The sequence below is a fragment of the Phodopus roborovskii genome, unplaced genomic scaffold (genome assembly GCF_943737965.1).
Source record: "Phodopus roborovskii unplaced genomic scaffold, PHOROB, whole genome shotgun sequence".
NCBI classification, from domain to species: domain Eukaryota; kingdom Metazoa; phylum Chordata; class Mammalia; order Rodentia; family Cricetidae; genus Phodopus; species Phodopus roborovskii.
This window is the reverse complement of record NW_026126549.1, coordinates 8,469,351-8,488,721: the sequence shown is the minus strand read 5'-3', so window position 1 is coordinate 8,488,721 and position 19,371 is coordinate 8,469,351. Positions and strand designations below refer to the sequence as shown.

The 19,371-nt window shown below is 38.4% G+C and overlaps 1 protein-coding gene across 1 annotated transcript in view; it reads right to left on the bottom strand.

Moving 5' to 3' along the window:
* The window catches only part of Lvrn (laeverin), a 52,286-nt gene that overhangs the window by 5,643 nt on the left and 27,272 nt on the right, over positions 1-19,371 (bottom strand). The window contains exons 10-19 of the mRNA XM_051200979.1: positions 18,780-18,952; positions 17,014-17,090; positions 16,478-16,617; positions 15,415-15,470; positions 13,015-13,168; positions 11,672-11,766; positions 8,818-8,925; positions 7,785-7,958; positions 7,445-7,582; positions 14-89 (exon numbers count right to left, since the gene is read on the bottom strand). Of these exons, the coding sequence (XP_051056936.1) occupies positions 14-89; positions 7,445-7,582; positions 7,785-7,958; positions 8,818-8,925; positions 11,672-11,766; positions 13,015-13,168; positions 15,415-15,470; positions 16,478-16,617; positions 17,014-17,090; positions 18,780-18,952 (1,191 nt within the window). The remainder of the gene's footprint in view (positions 1-13; positions 90-7,444; positions 7,583-7,784; positions 7,959-8,817; positions 8,926-11,671; positions 11,767-13,014; positions 13,169-15,414; positions 15,471-16,477; positions 16,618-17,013; positions 17,091-18,779; positions 18,953-19,371) is intronic.

The window sequence follows — 19,371 nt, the reverse complement described above, 5'->3', positions numbered from 1 at the left end:
TTTCAGTACTTACCTCCATAACCTGTAGGTCTGTACTTACAGTCCTCCCTATGACCCACACTAGAGCATCCAGTGTTTGTGGTCCATACCTGCAAAGCAGCAAAGTGCCAGTTAGAGGACAACAGTACCTGGCAAAAAGCTGCATGCTTTAGCAGTGGATAAACACTACATATGCAGCCCCATCAAGACACCCTCACAAATCTGAGTGAAACCATGGATGAACTCATTCAGCTTCCCCTTTAAGTAGGAAAGCTCCTACATAGAGAATCATAACACTAAATAAATAGTTATATATGCTGTTTTGTGCAACATAGTTTGCAGTATAATTTAAATATTAATATATTTCTTTAAATCAACAATTACATGCATCTATTCTACAGGCAGTTAGGATTTATAAGGGTGTAAATAAGCAAATGATGTCCCTCCAGAAGTGAGAGCAAAAATATGGAATATATTTCAAACCCACTGACTAAAATGCCCTATGGTATATTTAAAGTTAAATTGTTGGGGTTTTTTTTTTTGGAGTGTTCATTTCTGTCTTCTGAGTCTCAAGATGTCACATTACTACAATTGCTCTAACTCCATTTAGGAAACAAAGATTGTCAAGGGTTACAAAGAAAGAACAGATACATACCAGTACAAAATACTGCTGTAGCATGCAAGGAAAAAAGAAATTTTGGTTGTATTAAAAAAGAAAACAAATTTGAAATAGGATTATTGTAGTGGACAGAACAAGAAATGGTCAAGTTGTTGGAAGTTACTATATGTAATTTATTTACTTCAAAAACTATAACTGTGAATTTTCAAACTGTAAGAGTTATTATTGTCAGAGTTAGTTATCTATAGAAATCAGAGTGAGAGAAACTGGCTGCTTGGCCTCTCCAAGTCCTAGATGTAATGGAAGCTGAAGCTACCTGAGTGACCAGGGCCTTGTGTGCAATTCAGGTGGGCAAAGCTGGGCCTGTAACCATTGCACTCCATTTTAATTAGCCAAGTAGAGAGTAACGTATGAAACAATACAGGAACCAAGTTTCCTAACAAAGCAAAAACAAACAAACAAACAACAACAAAAACCAAGTTCCAGACAGGAAATCTGTCTGCTGAGCTACACCTGTGACTTCTCTACCAGACACCAGAGAAAACTCACATGAAAAGGCAGGAGGAGGGCCGCCCTGATAGATGTGGTGATTGTGGTCATATTATAGCTGGCCCCGCCCCTTGTTTGCTGATGTCAAGAGGCAGGGGTGAGTTTTGCAGTTACCTCGAGCAACTGTTCGATTGTAAAATGAGACTAACATGGAAACATCACCCTGAGGATTTGGCCAGTCACCAGGTCTGGGAGGATCTGCTGGAGTCCCTAGTTCATCCCACTCCTTATTCACCAACTTCAAGAACTCTTTTTGATAAACACATGGTTTACTACTCTAGCTTGAGAGCTTATCTCTTGCAATATTGATGATCAAAACATATATACTATAAGAGGTTTATCCTTACCAGTTTCCAATGTAGTTTAATTGTTATGAAGACAAAAACCAGTGCATGCCAATATAGTTAGTTGTCTTACATACTTATTTACTGACTTTGAGACAGGGTCTCACTATGTGCTAGAAATCTCTAAAGATCACATTGGCCTCAGACACACAGAGATTTGCCTGCTTCTGCCTCCCAAGTGCTGGGATTAAAAGTGTGCACCACCAAGCCCAGATAGTTAGCCTTTTAAAAAAGGGGGTGCTAGAAATACTTAGTCAACATGTATTCAGGAGTTAAGACAATGAAGGGACATATCCAGGACCCTTCCTGACTCAAGAGAAATGTAGGCATATTTGTACATGTGTTACAATAATCATTTGCTAAAAACAGACAATATAGACTGAAGGTGGTATTACAAAATGAATATCTATCATTAATGTTGAAAGCAACATATAGATATTGCTTGATAACCAAGTAAGTTTGTAGTACGATTGTTATCTGAGTCTATTGGAACCAGTGACTTAATCCTTTGTAAAACTCTGTTAAAGATTTCTGTAAAGTATCTTTTCCCCCATGCTTTCTATGCTGCCTAATAAATACAGATAAAAACTCTTCTTGTGGGATAGACATGGATACACTCAGACAGATGGACACACTGGGACAGAAGCAGACACAAGGACAGATTCACAAGACAGTATTCAGGCAGGCACAGATTAAGTCTTGTTCAATAGACAGAAGAGGATAAAAGATACAAATAAGGAAAGCAGAGGAATCAAATGTGGGCTCACTGTTGGTTAGAGACACCAAGAGGAAGAGTTTAATTTCTTTCCTTAATTCAACACTGATGTATTATTGGTATCCCTGAGTTTGTCCTTAACATATTCAAGCCAACTTCACTTTTAGATTAATAAGGAAATTCTAAGGCTTTATTAAAACACAATAGCTGCCATTTCATAGAAGACAAAACACAACCCTAATCACCAGTTAGTAGAAAAACAATAGACCATTGTTGTTGCACTTGAAGATTAAGATGATAGAGCTGAAAAACATTGTCTCTCATAGCTCTCTTTTCCCTGGGCCAACTGGTCTACTAGCAACTGAATACTTCACTGGCATTGGTATATTTATGACTAGGCTCAGAAGGTCTGTGCCTTTAACATATGAGATAGCTGAAATTATAGAAAACTCTGTGTTCCAATCTTGGAAATTTTATGATGCTAAAATAAAAGATAAGTTTATAAAAAATAAAGTATTGGATTGTAAAAATTTTCAAAGCTGTGTCTTTTGAATCTGCTTTGTCATGAAGATTGGTGATATATTCATGCTCAATGCAGACTATAACTTTAATAAGCCTTAGATATTCTGATGTGTAAAGAGATAAGTAAACATTCCTATGTCCTGTAAGTGTATGTATTTTTAATTTGAACTTCTGCTTTCAACAATTCATAAATTTTACTGTTTATTCAGACAAAACCATTAGCAAAATTCAACAAGCCTTCTAATGTAAATTAAGCCATAAAAATAAATGTATTCAATTTTTAAATCAAATTTAATTGAGCATAAAACACTCAATGTAGTAGAATGTGCAAAAGGAGTGAGCTAAATTCAATTTATCATAAACATAGCATCTTCTATGAATTTGGTGTTCTCTGGAATAAAATATAAAAGTAATGAAGCCACAGTTAAAAGTTCATGCACTAATAATCCTACAAACTTCAAGTGTTTTTTTAGGGATTCCTCGTGTGGTTGTATTAAATGTGCTTATATAGGTCAATTAATTCAACTGTGTGACAATCAACTCAGGAGAGTAGAATTTAAGTCTTAGTAGGAAATCATCAACCTTTTCCTGTTCTCTAAAGGCAAGCAACATTCTTGTGAAGAGTAAAAATTACATGCAAAGCCACTTAAATTAAAAGCAGCCTTTCCCATTTCCCTTTATTAAGGCCCTTGAGGTAGGGCATAAATTCAGTGCAGAAAAAAATTACACAGGTATCATAGGAATATCATTATCTGTCTTTACCCTGCACCTACGTTCTCTTACACTTACCATTACTATGACACATGGTCAGAATGACTGAACCAACCATGCTTTTATTTTGAAGTGAGAAATCTATTCAGCTAGAAACAAGCTCTCCTCATTTTCCAGTCTAGCGACTTCGATGGCTAAAGAGGTGCCAATGTGAGGCTGCATCACGGCAGGACAAGAGCTGTCTCCATGGCCCAGGTGACACCATTCATTTATATCTGGACTCAGCGAGTTGTTTAATGCCATTTGAGGTTTGAATTTGCACCCAAGCTTTGTGTGAAACAAGTCAGTCAAGGGATGGGTGTAGACTCATCAGTGATGCCCCACTGGCTTCAGCACCATGGTGGAGATGTTCTTCAGCCAGGCTGTCCAGTACGGTACCCTCTAGTCACACTGGACACTTCAAACAGGGATAATAGAACTGACACTGAATTTTCATTTTTTAAAAATGTTAATTGATGTAAATTTAAATGTCCACATGTTACCTAGTGGCTATGAGATTGAACAAGGTAGCCTTATGTGTTTGTTTGTTAGGGTCTTACACTGTAGCCCAGACTGGCTTGGAAATCATTATGTAGCTCAAGTTTGCCATGCAGTAATGGTCATCCTCCTGCTTCAGCCTCCCAAGTGGGAATCCAGCATAAGACACCACGCTCAATTCAGCTTTATCTAATTTAGAAGACTGTATCAATGGGGCCCAAGATAAACTTTGCTCGAGTCATTTGGGAAACCAGTAAAAGGTAGACTTTCTATCCTATCCCAGTTTTCAAGGGGTAGGTGGGCTTGGGAGCTTACGTGTTTGACAACTACTCTTTGTGACTCTGAAGCTCTGCCAAATTTGAGATTCGCTTCCTCAAGCCCATTTGTCCTTGGGGGTCAAACTAGGGGTGAGAGGCACAACCTCAGTGAGCCGTGATGGTAATACTGTCCTTAACATCTGTAAGTGGTATAAGTGCACACTAAGCTTGGAAGGAATCTGTGACCTTTGCCTTCCTTGTCACACAGTCAGAAGGAACATGGACCATGACACACGCATCCTCCTGGGTGGCTTTGTGTTTATTATTTATTTAATTATTTATAGATTTGGGTGGTGGTAACGGAACCCAGAAATTCATGTGTGCTAAGCAAGTCTTCTACTGTTGAACTACACCCAGGCATGTGTGTGTGTGTGCCTAGTAAGAATTTATTATATGTATATATATATATGTGTGTGTGTGTACATATATATATATATATATATATAATTTATTAGGGATATATATATATATATGTATATATATATATATTCATTACTAGAGTTGCAAAACATGGGCTCCAAGATGGGGACAAGATAGAGACCCTTACATCGCCATTGCCTAGAGGCCAATAAGACATGCAAAGCACCTGGCCACTGTAACCCACTGACTATAACCCTAAAAACATGACATAGTTTCACCTTGAAAACTCTTGGAAAGGAGGGTGCACTTGGGTCTTCAACAGTATCAGACAGACCCAGACTCAGGAATAGAGTTTACAATCCAAAGGCTGTAACAACATTAAGGTCATCACTATGGTTGTCAACCTTATTGACTTCTCTAGCTGGCCCCTTGTGTTGTTCTTTTTGGCCTTCTTTATTGGACCCTGTGTGATAAACATCTTAATCAAATTTATCCAAGCTAGAATACATTCAGTTAAATTAATAAATTAAGAACCCACTATAATCCAATGCATACTTAGTTCAAGATCACACAGGTGCTATCAAGCTGATATTCTAAGGGCACAGTACAACCCCTTATGCCAGCCCCTAAATGGAGATTCGACTCGTGTGTGTGTGTGTGTGTGTGTGTGTGTGTGTGTGTGTGTGTGTGTGTTCCTAAATAAAAACAGTTCAGTCCACATGTTACTTCTATGCATGTTTTCAGGGCTGACCATTTGGCACTGGACAACCAAGTGCCTCCCCTGTCCCAGCTTTGCTCAGTGGCCTATAGTTCTTTGTATAGTGTTGAGGCCTCATGGGCTTTTCTTTGTTGAGCTGAGTGTGTTCATTGATGTCCTATTTAATGGCAACTAGAGGAGTTAGAAGGAAGTTGTGGAAGAAAAGTTAAGGACCTTAAGCAAGCTGAGCAAAGTCACCAATGGGTTCACAGATGCGGCAGAGTTAGATTGGTGAGACCTAGGGTGTGCCTGAGACCAGTGAGCCTTTCTTACAAGCTCAAGGGTAAGAGAACAGGGAATATCAGACAGGTTGGTGAGGCTTGATCTCTGAAACCATGTACAAAAAGGAGATGTGTGTATGTAATCCTAACTTAAAATTCAACTTCTACACTCCTAATAGGGGGGTTGCTAAGTGGACTATCATTAATGATTAAAAATGGAAACCATAACTCATACCCTAATTCTTAGAGATCTCAGAAAATGTAAATAGAAAATTCATGTGGTTTGTTAACACAAGAAACCAAGAGTTAGATAACCTTAGCCAAAAGATAGGAACAATATTTTCATAATATGAGTATAATATGTATGTATATGAGCTGAAGAAATGGTGTGGTATAAATGAGTTTTCATCTAATAGCTTTAAATTTTTTAACGCATAAAACCTCATCCCTTTTCATGTTCTAAATGTGTCCAATAAGTATTTACAAACCATCCATTACTTTGTTCTATGAGATATTAAGACACATCTATGGCCTTGGGTATTTATATTCCAGCCATCTGGACATGGTGGGTACACAGTCACCTGGCTACAATCCTAGCCCTTTGGAAGTTACACATGAAGTTGAAGACTTAAAAATTTTTCAGCTACATAGTGAATTCAAGGGCTTGCCCTTACATAAGATCCCGTTTCAAAACCAAACAAAAAATTACAGCCTGAATATGAATTTATTCTGAAGGAATAAACTTCTTTGCAAAAGGTATCTTCTATCTTTTTAGGTGCTTGGACCTCATCCATGTTTTAGCTAAATCTATAGTGCCTGAGTACATGCATGGATTATTAATTTTTATCTTTTAAAATATATGGCTATGTAATATTCTAGGAGCAGCAGCCATCAAGGGAATACTCTCTGATTTTTACATGCTAATATTAATTTTGCTGAACAGAAGATAACCTAGGAAGGAAGCAGCTCTAATACTAAAGGGTAAAAAATGTAAAAACTCAATAACACAGAATCCAGATAAAGAAACGAAATCTAGCCAACATTAGTAAAATTTGCAGCATTCAGGTTAATGCTGTGATACTGTTTCTTAAAGTCATGTGATATGCTTCATGAAATACTGAATGGTGGTTGTATGCTCATACCAAAATTATGACTTACTCAAACTAAGGTTTCTTAAGAAAAACTTTTTGATGGGCATAATAGGGAAACTGAGCTAGATAATGACATCCATTTTTGTACAGAAAGCCAAAATTAAAGATAAGTGATCTTTTGTGTTTTCTAGTGTGTGGTGAGACAAAATACAGGAAAAACTCATCACCTTTCTAGTGAGTGAAAGCACTTTTTTTGACATAACCAGACTAAAGATGAACTTCTCCATAGTCAGTGACTGAGGGTACCAAGAGCATCAGCAATAGCCTATAATGTTTGGGGTGTTCATTAGACCCCACTGACCAACACTTTGAAAAGGGATACCCCATACCAGGCACCAGGCGTTTTATTTGCTAGCCTATGTTGTCTGGGAGGAACATTGTTGCCCCTTTACAGAAAGGCCGTCATGCATGCATATACTGACAGCACCAAGTGGCTTAAAAAGGAGAAAGAAGACATGGAGTGGGAGGGAATAATGTGAGTGGGCAGGGGCAGGATCAAAAGGGAGGGGTAGGGGGTGGGTTTGATCAAAGCACACATTACACACATTTGAAATTATCAAACAAAAAATAAATAAATTATCCAAACTATATTCTCTGATCAAAATAGGAAAAAATAACAGTTAATGACCTAAATGAAATTGAGGTCTTGGGTTCCTTCTTACCTTTCAATCACAGCTAGCCAATTGTTGATTAGAAAGTCCTTTGCAACGTACCAACCAACTTCAAGTGATGCCACAACTTCTATTATGTTTGTTTCATTAAAAGGGGATGGAGACATGGTGATGGCATACTCCATAAATCTATAAGAGTCCAGGTGTGAAAATATAAACAGGCTTTAAAAATTCCATGAAAATTAACTCTTCATGGGATTTTCAAAAGCACATGGTTCTAAGTTAGTAATGCACAAATATGTTTGTCCCCTCCCCCCATTTTGTCCCTCTGTTTTGGGATATGGATTATGATTCTCCAGCAAGAATGTTCAAGGTCAGTTGAGTGTATCACCTGTTAAGTGTCCATGGCTCTTTACTGCAACTCAGTGCATAAATAAGATGGGCCCTTCCCTCTTCTTCTTCTTCAGTTGTATTGATGTAAAATCTTAGCAAAAAGTCCCACTCCTTATCGCTTCCCAAAGCAATGCCATTGCATAAAACCACTTTTTCAATCAGATGAGGTATTCTGAAAGGCATAACAGGAGAAGGCATTTCCCATGGTAGCTCAGGAACAGTCATCCCACTGTTTCAGAAGCAGAAATTTAGTAAAGTTACTTGATATCTGAGCCATAAATGTTAAAGAGCTAAAGAAGAAAGTGAGGGAGCTACCATTAGCATTATGATACAGTCATTCATTCAGCAGAGTGGTTGAATTTTCAAAGAAGTAAATCATAATAGGGCAATATACATCAATAAGGTAGTTTAGCCTTGGGTCTCTTGATCTATTGAAAGGCAATAGTCCCAAACACCAGAGTCTCAGGTCTTAATAAGACTGCAAACTCCCATAGGAGTGAGGGGTTCCAATATCACAGATACAACATTACCAAACAAAACTAAAGAGCAACCTATTAAGATATAAAACAAGCATTAACAAGACCTGCCAATCTATAAGTGCTTAGTAGAAGAATAAGACATCAGCAGCCAAAGGCCACGGTCTCAACTCATGCGGAATGAGTCCTACTCTGTTTTTATACCCAGCCCTAATTTTAGATAATCTTTTTTTTTTTTTTTTTTCACTCAGGAGGTAGAGGCAGGCAGATGTTTGTGAGTTTGAGGCTAACCTGGTCTACAGAGCTCGTTCAAGGACAGCTAGGGCTTTTACACAGAGAACCCCTGTCTCAAAAAACAAAGAAACAAACAAAAAGATAATTTAAGGAAAGGGTGTCTGAAAAGGATTTGAGAAGCTCAACCAAATGAAAGCAAAAATACATGATCACTCCCAATTATAAGTACACCACCAAGACAGAGGAACATTGTGGCAAGACAGAGGAACAGTGGACTTTGACCTAGGAGCTGAGCAAGGAGCTCTACACTGTAGCTCTTACGCAGTGTCTGGATCTGCCATCCATTTTCGGAAGAGCTCTTTGGACAGCTGTAGACAGTCTTCAAGACCCAACCAACAGGCAGTTTCGAACATTTTTTCCAGTGACAGTCTTGAGGGAAAAGTCAAAGTGGAGCTGTTAATTTTGAATCACCACCATCATTTCTTTCTGCTTCTGAGAATGTGTGTTTCATAGGACAATGAGAACTTTAAAATATCCTCTAGTAACATCAAGTTTCTCTTTTTAAAAAAAGCTTGTATTAGCTGATCCTACATTCCAAACAGCTGGACAAAACAGCCCTACAGACTACAGCTAGGATATCTGAATCTTCTTCGAATCCCCCAAGACAGTGCCCCTTACCAGCAGGAAGTAGTTTGGAAAGAACGACGCCCAAATTCCCAAATATTGTGTATAAATGTTTGTTTTCATTTAATTGGACTTTGTTATATAAAATTAAATAAAAAATACTCTATATGCATAAAAAATAAAATAAAATACATATGGGGAAAAAAAAAGCTTGTATTATGACGAACTTGTTAAAGATAAAAAAACATTTTCAGAGATTTTGGGCACCAGAAAAGCTCTTCACAATTAGTAATTGTTTTGAAATTAGAAATAAATTATTACAGTCACACGGGTGTGCCCACTCTCCACATCTGCTGTCAATTTACTTTCCCCCTATTACAATAATCCCTTTATGGATTAAAAATATCCATGGCATACCCGATCTAATATGCTGAAAAAAATTAAGATTCTTTCTTTATTCAAGAAAAATTCCTTTCTCCCCCTGTATGGTTTGCTTTCCCTTACTAAGCATCTGATTCTTCCTCCTGTCAAATATCGTGTGCATGTACAAAGAGAAACAGAGGAGTTTGGTTTATCTTTACAGCTAAGCAAGGGTCTGCATTCCTGTTCAAAATGAGTTCAGAGAAGGGCCCTAAACAACAATGAACACACGGAAGCCAGGCTTTGTTGTGTGTCTTGCCACAGCCATCAAGTTTGGGGGCTGGGCAAAAGAAGCCAGATAGAAAACAAATGCTAGTGTCATCTGGCCCACCCTTCAGTCTCATCTCGCCTGACCTGACATTGAGATAAGCAATTAGGAGATCTGCGTCAGCCGAGGTCCCCTGACAGATACTCTTAGAAATTTGTTTATGTGTTCACTCCCTCTCCCCACCCATCACAAACTTGGGCTAGCTGCAGCAAAATGGGATTCTGTGAAAATCAACCTCTCCCAGACGTGGCTGGAGAAGAAACCCTGGCTCAGGATGCTGCAAGTGTCAGCTACTTCAGCGTGCTTCGGCAGAGCCTACACGGTGTCTGGTTTACACACAGGCTGCACGATTGAGTGCCTTTGTGTCTTCCTGATGTTCACACATATTACCCTCATCCCCATACCATCTATGGACTTACCTATCAATTCTATGGATATCTAGGTGTAGACTATGCCACTAATTTCTACTTCCTGAGCAGGGTACTACTGAGTAAGAATGATCGTATTTTTGTGTATTTTTTATTCCTCATTTGGTTTGATTGATTTAAGTTTGATTTTTCTACAAGCTGTAGCTGTAGTTGTTGGCTACCACCACCTCCAAGTCTAGAATTTTAACATACACACACAAATGGAACAGAGGCACCATAGCCTCACATGGCCTTTTCACCTCCTTCCTAAACCATCATGAAAATGTACTTACTCCCCCACTGGACAGTCATTTGCAGTAATTAAAGATGATCATATACAAGTGAATAATATTGTCAACCTAGTTCATGTTTGCATCATGGTAGAATTCTTGCTAACAATAATAATACAGAGAAATATTAGGTAATTAGTTAGAAACTAGCAGACTGAAAGGACCTGGAGGATGGACCCCCCCCTTGCAAATCAGCTCTAATCCCTCATCCCCTGTGTCCCTAGTAACACATCAGTGATGGATAAAGGAAGGGGAAGAGTCACAATTGTCTCTCTGTAAGATTTAAGACATCATATGAAGGGGAAGGAGGTGGGGGTAACAGAGCTTTAAGAAGGCTGTTTCTTCCTCATAAAACCTGTATTTTTATAGATTTTTTTCTTGTTTTTTGTTTTAGTCTGCCCTGCTATATAAGTTTTAGTCAAAAGAATAGGGTAAGAGTTGTGTCTCTGGCCCTGTGTAGAGCTGTGACTTTATGAACTGCCAGAAAAATTCCCATCTAGCAGGAGGCTTTCTGATAAAGAGCAAAGATGAAACGTTAGCTCTTCATTTGAGGGTTAATCCAAAGAGGCTGGCCATGGAAATTACCCCTCAGATAAGGTTTAGTTCACAACATACACTGACAATAATCTCTCTTGACATTGTCTATTTTCGTCTCTTAAGATTATTCCACGTGACACTGCAAGAAACTCTGTCTTCTACACTAAGTCCTGTGTGTCTTGTTTGATTACTTTCCATGGAAAATACAAAGCCTGGGGAGCTGAGTGGTATCCAGAGTTAAATCCTAATGGCAAGTCAACTTTTCCCCTGACAACTTTCCCATGGCCTTTGGTTTACTGGTGTAGAGTCCGGGTGCCCTTAGCACAGCCCATAACAGGACACACTCAAAACTTCAATCAGTAAGGTAACTTTTGCAAATACAGGGTTTAAACTTCCATGTGCACACACACATGCATTGCAGGTAAACTAAGAACTCAAGCTATTACTTCCTCTGAAGACACACATAGTTCACCAGGTCTGGAGTTATAATTCTCATATAGTATACCAACTCTCTCAGTAACAGATTATTAAGATTTTAGTTATTAAAAAAGATTCTCTTTAAAAAATCTAGAAGCCCATCTATTAAGATAAGATATTTTATTCAATTATGACCACTTAAAGATACTTACAGAGCTAAATAATTGTCCTGTAGTCCTGTCACATTTTCTCGAATTATAGCTGAATAAGTACTCCATATTGAGTTAATTCTCTTTAGCAAATACTTCTATAAACCACAAAGAAAAGTTACCATTATTTCTGACACACAACACTGAATTCCAAGTATATTATTATTTATCTGAAAGATATTAATAGAGAAACAACAAACTTTTTTTCAGAAATGATCTTAGTTACTAAATATACTGAGTTATTTTTAAACTTCTCTGAGTTCAGTTGCTTCAGACATAATGCCACAGAAAGTGGCACAAAGTAAGAGCCTAGTAAATGTTAGCAGTTACTGTCACTTGCGCTCAGACCACTGATAAATACAAAAATCAGGCATTCATTAACATTGCTAAGAACCAACTAGATACTATTGACCCATTGAAACTCTCTGAGGCAGTACAGCTGTCAGTTTATACTGGTTTGGCCTAAAACAGTCTTAAGAGTCCAGAAATCCTCCTGTAAGTTACCCTCCCTATATTCAGTTAAGTTCCCAACATTACTTTGGATACTAGAAAAAAGAGCATCTGGAACTGGAGGTGTTTACAAATCCTCCTCAGAATGACCCAGAAACTCTCTTGCAATCATCACTCTCTAGTTTGCTCATGGACCTGGACTGACCAAAGGGTTGCTTCTAAACATCTACTCTGATCTTACTCTTGACTTATTCCTTCCAAATCCTGCTGAAGAGCCACAGATGGGAATTTTCCATTTTATCTTCTCTCATTGATGGCAGCTTGTGAATGTTTCAATCATAAACGCTAGTGTCTTTCTTTCTCTTCCTAACAGAGACAGAGGCTTTGAAACTTATTTTTTTTCTAGAATGTTATCGCCTAGAATGGAATTGCTGATCCATTAAGACATGGATATTAGAGTCATGACCACAGGGTTGATAAGAAACTGTTTGCCTACAAATCTCTTTGGGAAATTGTTCCTAATATATACTGTATTTCTATAAGAAGATATATAATTTTTTACCACTTCTGGGTTTTTCATTCTTCACTTCCTCTGCCATCTCTCTCCCTCTCTCTCTTTCTCTCTCTTCGTCTCTCTCTGGATACACCTTCATTTCACCAAGAATGAAAAACCCTGCCAAGCTTCTCCTTCCTTCATCTCTAAGGCCAGGTCTATGGGTAATAGATAGATTTTCTTCTAAGAATAACCAGTTGTAGCTAAAAAGAAACAAAACACCAAACATCTGGAATGACTAGAACATTGCTTTTGGAAAGATCTGTCCCACAGATGCTAGCCAGAATACAGAAAGAGACAAAGAGGGTTGATTTAAAAGCCATAGAACAAAGCATGAAATTACCTTCAATAATGGGTATATAGCAAAGTTGTTCACATCAGAAATAACATCCCTGTTTATCAAGTTTACCAAGACTTCAAACCACACTAGGATTTCATCTTCTTCAGCAAGGTACTTGGTTAAATCGAGTGCTGTCTCAATTTCAATATAATTGTTTCTGTTTGGTTTAAAAAAACACACACTCAAAAAACCTTGACCTGCTAAAGGATCTCTCTTTCCATATCTGCTCCACTTTTTAACATCTAACTTCAACAAGATGTGTAAACAAGCCAAGCATGGGTGGCAGGAATCCCATCATATCTGTAATATAGAATTCAACAAATGCTGCCGGCTTTTGTATCCACTTGGTTCATTCACACATCCACATTAGAAGCTGTAGAAACCCCAGGTCAATTGCTAGCTATGAAGTATTGAATATTTGTTATATGCTCTTAGGACATTGCATTCAATAGCTGTCAATCATGAGCATTCTCAGTCAAATGCTCTGTCAGCTCCTGGTAGGCAGAGAGGCCAGCATATGGCACAGCAGCTGTCTTCAGCTAAGAGCATCACTGGGGAGTTCAGCTGGAACTGAACTAGGAAGTCAAGGAGGGGTCTCATAAAGAATGAGAACTACTGAGAATAAGGTTCCCAAGGCAAAAAACATACACATGGAAATATCCCAGGGGAAAGGGGAAATCAGAGAAGACCTCAAGAAAGAAACACTTGAGGAGAGCACCAAAGGCCTTGTGTAGTTGCAAAAGGTAGAGAAGACAGCATGGGACAAAGGAGAAACAATGGGGTGCTCTGTGGTGGGCTGGCAAAGGTAATAGGCAGGATGTTTCTGTGTCTAGTGAGAGGTAAAATTAGTGGACCAGGTGATGCTGTGTCTAGGGAGAGACAAAGATAATGGAATAGGTGGTTTGTAGCTGAGAAGGTCATTGAAAATCAGGATAAAGAGTTAAGATTTCTTTGGGACGAAGTCTAGCTTCTTAAGCAACTAAAATAATGTGATAATATTGATGCCTAGAATTGATACTGCTGCAATGCTGAAAGTCATAATGGAAGTCAAAGGAACTAAAGGCTGAAAGCTAAGGAAAGAGACTGAGTGAAAGGTGACAGAAATGGCTTAGTATGAAAGTAGCAGAAGTAGTAAGGTGAGAATTCAGAAGACATTATCAAGAGTGAATAGATATGACATGCTGATTGGCTGAGCATAAGCCATGGAAAAGGGACAATAGGGTGCCTCTGAGGTTTCAAGGTTTGACAATGGGAAGAACGGTGATACATGTCACACACACACACACACACACACACACACACACACACACGAGAGAGAGAGAGAGAGAGAGAGAGAGAGAGAGAGAGAGAGAGAGAGAGGATTATAAATAGCAGGAACAACATAAAGACCAAAATAACATTCAGTGGTTAAGGTAATGGATTGAAATGATAAACATGAGACAAGGGAGAAAAAAGAGAGAGAGATGTCCATTTAGAATATAATTAGCATCTTAGATTCTAACATCTTAGCATCTTTCTGAGCCTTTACCTAATGAAACAGCCACTTAAATTATAAGACCAACTGAGTCATCCCGTGGAAAAAAGGAAGATCATGTAAACATAATTGTGCTTAAAGATGATGCCCACAGTGAAAGGAAGAAGTAAAGTCAGAAAGTCAAGTTTTCATCTCAAAGAGTCAAGAAGCCAAAAGGGTTATTCTTGGAGGATGTAGCCAGCAGTATGTAAGCCACAGTGACTCTAGAAGTGTGTCAGCCAAGCATTGAGCAACAGGTATCAGAGGGAACAATAAGTAAAGAAATGACAAATACTCAGTACATATGGCAGTCACAAAGGAGGACATGCTAGGTAATTTATTATATATATATATATATATATATATATATATATATATATATATTCTTTCATTGCCTGAAAATTTAAATCCTGAACATATAATAATATTTCTGGTTAATCAGTGACATGGCTTATATTAAACAAGTCTATTACAGACATGTAAAATTTATAGTTCTGTAGTGTATCAAAATGTAACCCAGATATCACTACCATTAGCTGCCAGCCATCACCTTTGAGTAATTTCAAAATCTCAGTTCTTAGTCTATATCTGACAATTTATGCTATACAGTTCCACTGAGAACATAGAATTTGGCCCTAATATTGTGTGTGTGTGTGTGTGTGTGTGTGTGTGTGTGTGTGTGTGTGTGTGTCTGTTGCTATCTCATAGCAATCCTCCTGCATCAGTCTCCCAGGAGCTGAGTTACAGGTTTAAGCAAACATGTCCTGCTTTTGACCCTATTCTTAATTGGTTAAGGCCTCTGCATACTAAAGAACCAATTTCAGAGTCACAAGGCTATTATTTTTATAAAGTTTTTAAGATATTCCCTTGAGAGGAGAGAGGGTACTTACTTAGACAAGGCAAAAGCATCGCTCACCAGCTGCAGCCTGTGAATGACAGGAATGGCCTGCGGAAAGAAATCCAAACGTGGTCAAGGAAAGAGGAAAATATTTCAAAACAGAAACTTCGAGACCAGCAGTGCCTAAACATTCCTCTGTCTCCTAGACATAGGATAGTGGCTATGGAGAACAGTACACAATTTGCTTATTATGTATATGGTTTGATGACAGCCTTCTGATACCAATCATGATGCTTAAAAATGGCAGAAAGTTTAGCAAAATACTCCCCTAAAACATACCTGTTAAAAGACAAAGCTCCAAACGGACGTTTAAACACTTCTCCAAAAGAGAATGTATGTATGAATGCTTTTACAATGCCTCATATTCAGGAAAGTTTTGGCATAGCAGATGGTAAACAAATATTACTCAGCACTATTTTGTAGCACTGGGGGGGGGGTATTTTAAATGGTGTCTGTGCTCTCAAGATTTCATTGATGTGATCCAGTTCCTCCATTTTCGTGGAGAGGCAGAGGCCTATTAGCAGCCTCTCTGATCATGTCAACACTGACAGCTCACAAACTGCAATCTCAGCTTAGGCCATCAGAGGACCCCAAAGCCCCCTGCCATTCCTCCAACACCTCCCATTACTTTCATTTATTTGGTCCAAGGGAACTCATCTTCCCAGTATTCCCAAGCATTTGAGTACACTCCTTGCTAATAGTCACATTTCATCATGTCGTGGTTGCCTCAACGTTTGCATTTTCTAGATGCATTTGAATCACACAAATTCTGTCTTATTTGCTCACCAATTATGTTAGCAAAATAGTTTGATTAGGCATTTCAATAAATCAGTCTACTATGATGTGAGGGAAACATATTCTGATTCTCATCTCAAAAGGTAAACTTATTTTGGAAAAGAAAGAAGAATGATTAAAAAAATATACATTCAACTAAAATCAGTCCTTCTTAAGAATGAGAATAAAACTGTCTCCACCATGGGTGTTAGACAAGGGGCTCTCCGTCTCCAAATGACAATGGATGGATGCTTGATTAAAACACAAAAACTAGACCATACCTTAGGATCCTTTTCAAGCTGTTGACTTAATTTCTTCCAACCTAACTCATCATAATTCACTCTGTAATATCCAGTCACATTGAGGTTTAAAATCACCCAATCACCATCAGTATCTGAAAGTTGCATCTCAGGGAACACCACTACCAAACAAACAAACAAACAAACAAATGTTCTTAAAAAGATTTAAATATATATATATATATATATTTTTTTTTTTTTTTTTTGAGGCAAGGGTTTCTCTGTGTAGCCCTGGCTGTCCTGGCACTTGCTCTGTGGACCAGGATGGCCTTGAACTCACAAATATCTGCTTGCCTTTGTCTCCAAAGTGCTGGGATTTAAAGGTGTGTGCCATCACCGCTCTGCTAATTAAATTTTCATGTATAATTACTTTTAATTTGAAATAATTTAAAGCTCTGTGTTCAACAATCAGGTTTTCAAAAACTTGACATTTTTAACAAAATGTCTCTGTTTTTATAGATGTGTATACATGCAGATGTACATATATGCATATATAATGCACACATATATTTACTTACTGTTGCTTTTGTCTAGCCAGACTAAAGGTTGTGTGGTTCCATTTTTCATCCAAAAAATAGGGACAATCCATGTGTTACTTTTTGAAAGAAAGGGGAAAAATTAGCTATTTTCACACACAAGAATATACATAGTCATCCCAAATTAAAGAGATGCCAAAATAGCCGACCTCCAAGTCCATGGTCAATCCCAGCAGACTCCTGTGGTTTTGTTCTTCAGGTTACTTTGCGTTTCTGTTAGCCAATGTTACTTTGTTTCTTTATCACCCTCCCTCTTGCTGTCTCTTACAGGCTTACCTCTTATAACACAGACAATTGCTGGGACTTGTTTCTGTTTGAAATAGTGAAAGGCTGGTTTTACTAAATTGTAGCCACCTGGCCTCACTCTGGGTTATTAAAATGCTTCAGGCAGACCCAATTCTGTCTATGCCCAGAGAAGTGAAGGGTAATTTAAAAAGGAAAAGCTTGCCAACATTTCAAAATACCTCTCAACCTCCAGCTTTCTGACCATCTGAAACATATCCACAGGCATCAGCCAGGACATTGTCTGAGCATCTACATTTTCCTCCCATACTGGTGGCTGTGAACTGGATGAATTGGATGACCACAAGGGCTGCATGGGTCTTTAGGAAAGACACACAGTTCAGGCAATTGTTTCCAATCTTCTCCCAATTCTCAACATCTGGCATCTTAGTCCTTTAGCTGTGACTGTACATTTATCTGCACACCTAAGACTGCCCACTTTTCAAAGACTCGAACATTAGAGTGCAGAGTCTATTCAACTTCAGTTTCTCTCCCCCTGGGTTTTGAAGAAAGAGTGGGACTATTTGATTTGTTGCTATTATTGGTGTGTGTGTCTCTGTCTGTCTGTCTGTGTATGTAGAATGTGGGAGGCAGTACACATGTTTGGAGGTCAGAGAACAACTTTTTAGAGTTAATTCTCTCTTTCCAGCTTTAACATGGATTTCAGGAATCAAACTCATGTCATGAAGCTTGGGGTCAAAGCCACTGGGCCATCTTGCCAGCCCCTTCTTGAAAATTCTTCCAGTATTTGCAAATCATTTGTTCATGCTGAGATTCGAGGGTCAAAATTACTTAAAATGGTTGCAAGTTAACAATTAGGTGAAGAAATGGGAGGAAGAGGTGGGCGATGAGTGGCGTGCTACCACTCACTGCTGCATATTTTTGCATCATCTCCCCATTCCATTTGTGGTGCAGACAATGCAACTGGAGCTCAGAGGACTTGAATAAGATTTACACAGAGTCTGACTTTTGTAGAAGCCAGCATTTGAATCGGGTCTAAAGGCTACAATTTTAAAGTTGCAGATATTGCACACATGTGCACAGCACTCTCCTCAAGGATGTAGCTACCTCTAGCTTCTATGTCTAGGGGAAAAGACTGCAACAGGACCCTCTTTTTTATCTGAAAACTTGTGCCACTGGTGACATCATCTTCTTGCCTTTCACTCAGAATCCTGGGGGATTCATCTGTCTGATGAACAATGAGGAACATAAAGAATTCTAGGGGTCTGTTCACTCATGTGACTCTAAGTCCCGAGTAAGGGCTCACATTGGTCCCTAGGTGCAGGCTTCTGGACTTGATCAGTTCTGCCTCACCCTAGCACACAGTGCCAGCCTTTCAGGGAGTCACCCAATAGAAGGGCATATGCCTAGCAAGTGTTATATATACTTCCTCACTGCTGACTGGTTTCCATTGCATTGTTGCTCAACCCCAAACCTAGTGATGATAGAGGAAAACAATAACCTACTTGTGGCTTACAAGAATTTGATTTTCAGCCTTTTCAAGATAAAATGGCTCTTGTCTCATGATGCCTGTAGACACATTTAACGTGACGACTGGAAAGCCACCCTGGTATGTCCAGCTATCCATTATGCTTTTTACTGTTGTTGGCAAATTGATTATATTCTGCTCATCTATGACCTGATTAGAAAAAAAAATCATCATAAAAAAGACATGGTTATCAGCAAAATCTTTTGAAGCAGCAATCTCACCCAATGAAATGAAATGAAATAACCATCCTATTGCTTCTTAACATGGTAATCCTCAGTGGTTTTTTTTTTTTCAGAACTGTCAGACTGTACATGGCTTTCCTCTAGTGTCTGGGAGGGATTTTTTTTTTCAGGACACTCATGGCTGATGTGCTTATATAAAAGTGCTCTTATGCAAGCATGTACTGCAAATCAACTACAGTGACTTGTAATTCCTTCACAGTGCAAATGCTATGTGAATATAACAGTTATTATATTGTATTATTTGGGAAATAATGGCTCCAGAAAAGTCCATATATGTTTAGTACAAACAGAACTTCTATTTCTCATCTTGGGTTGCTTGAATATCCA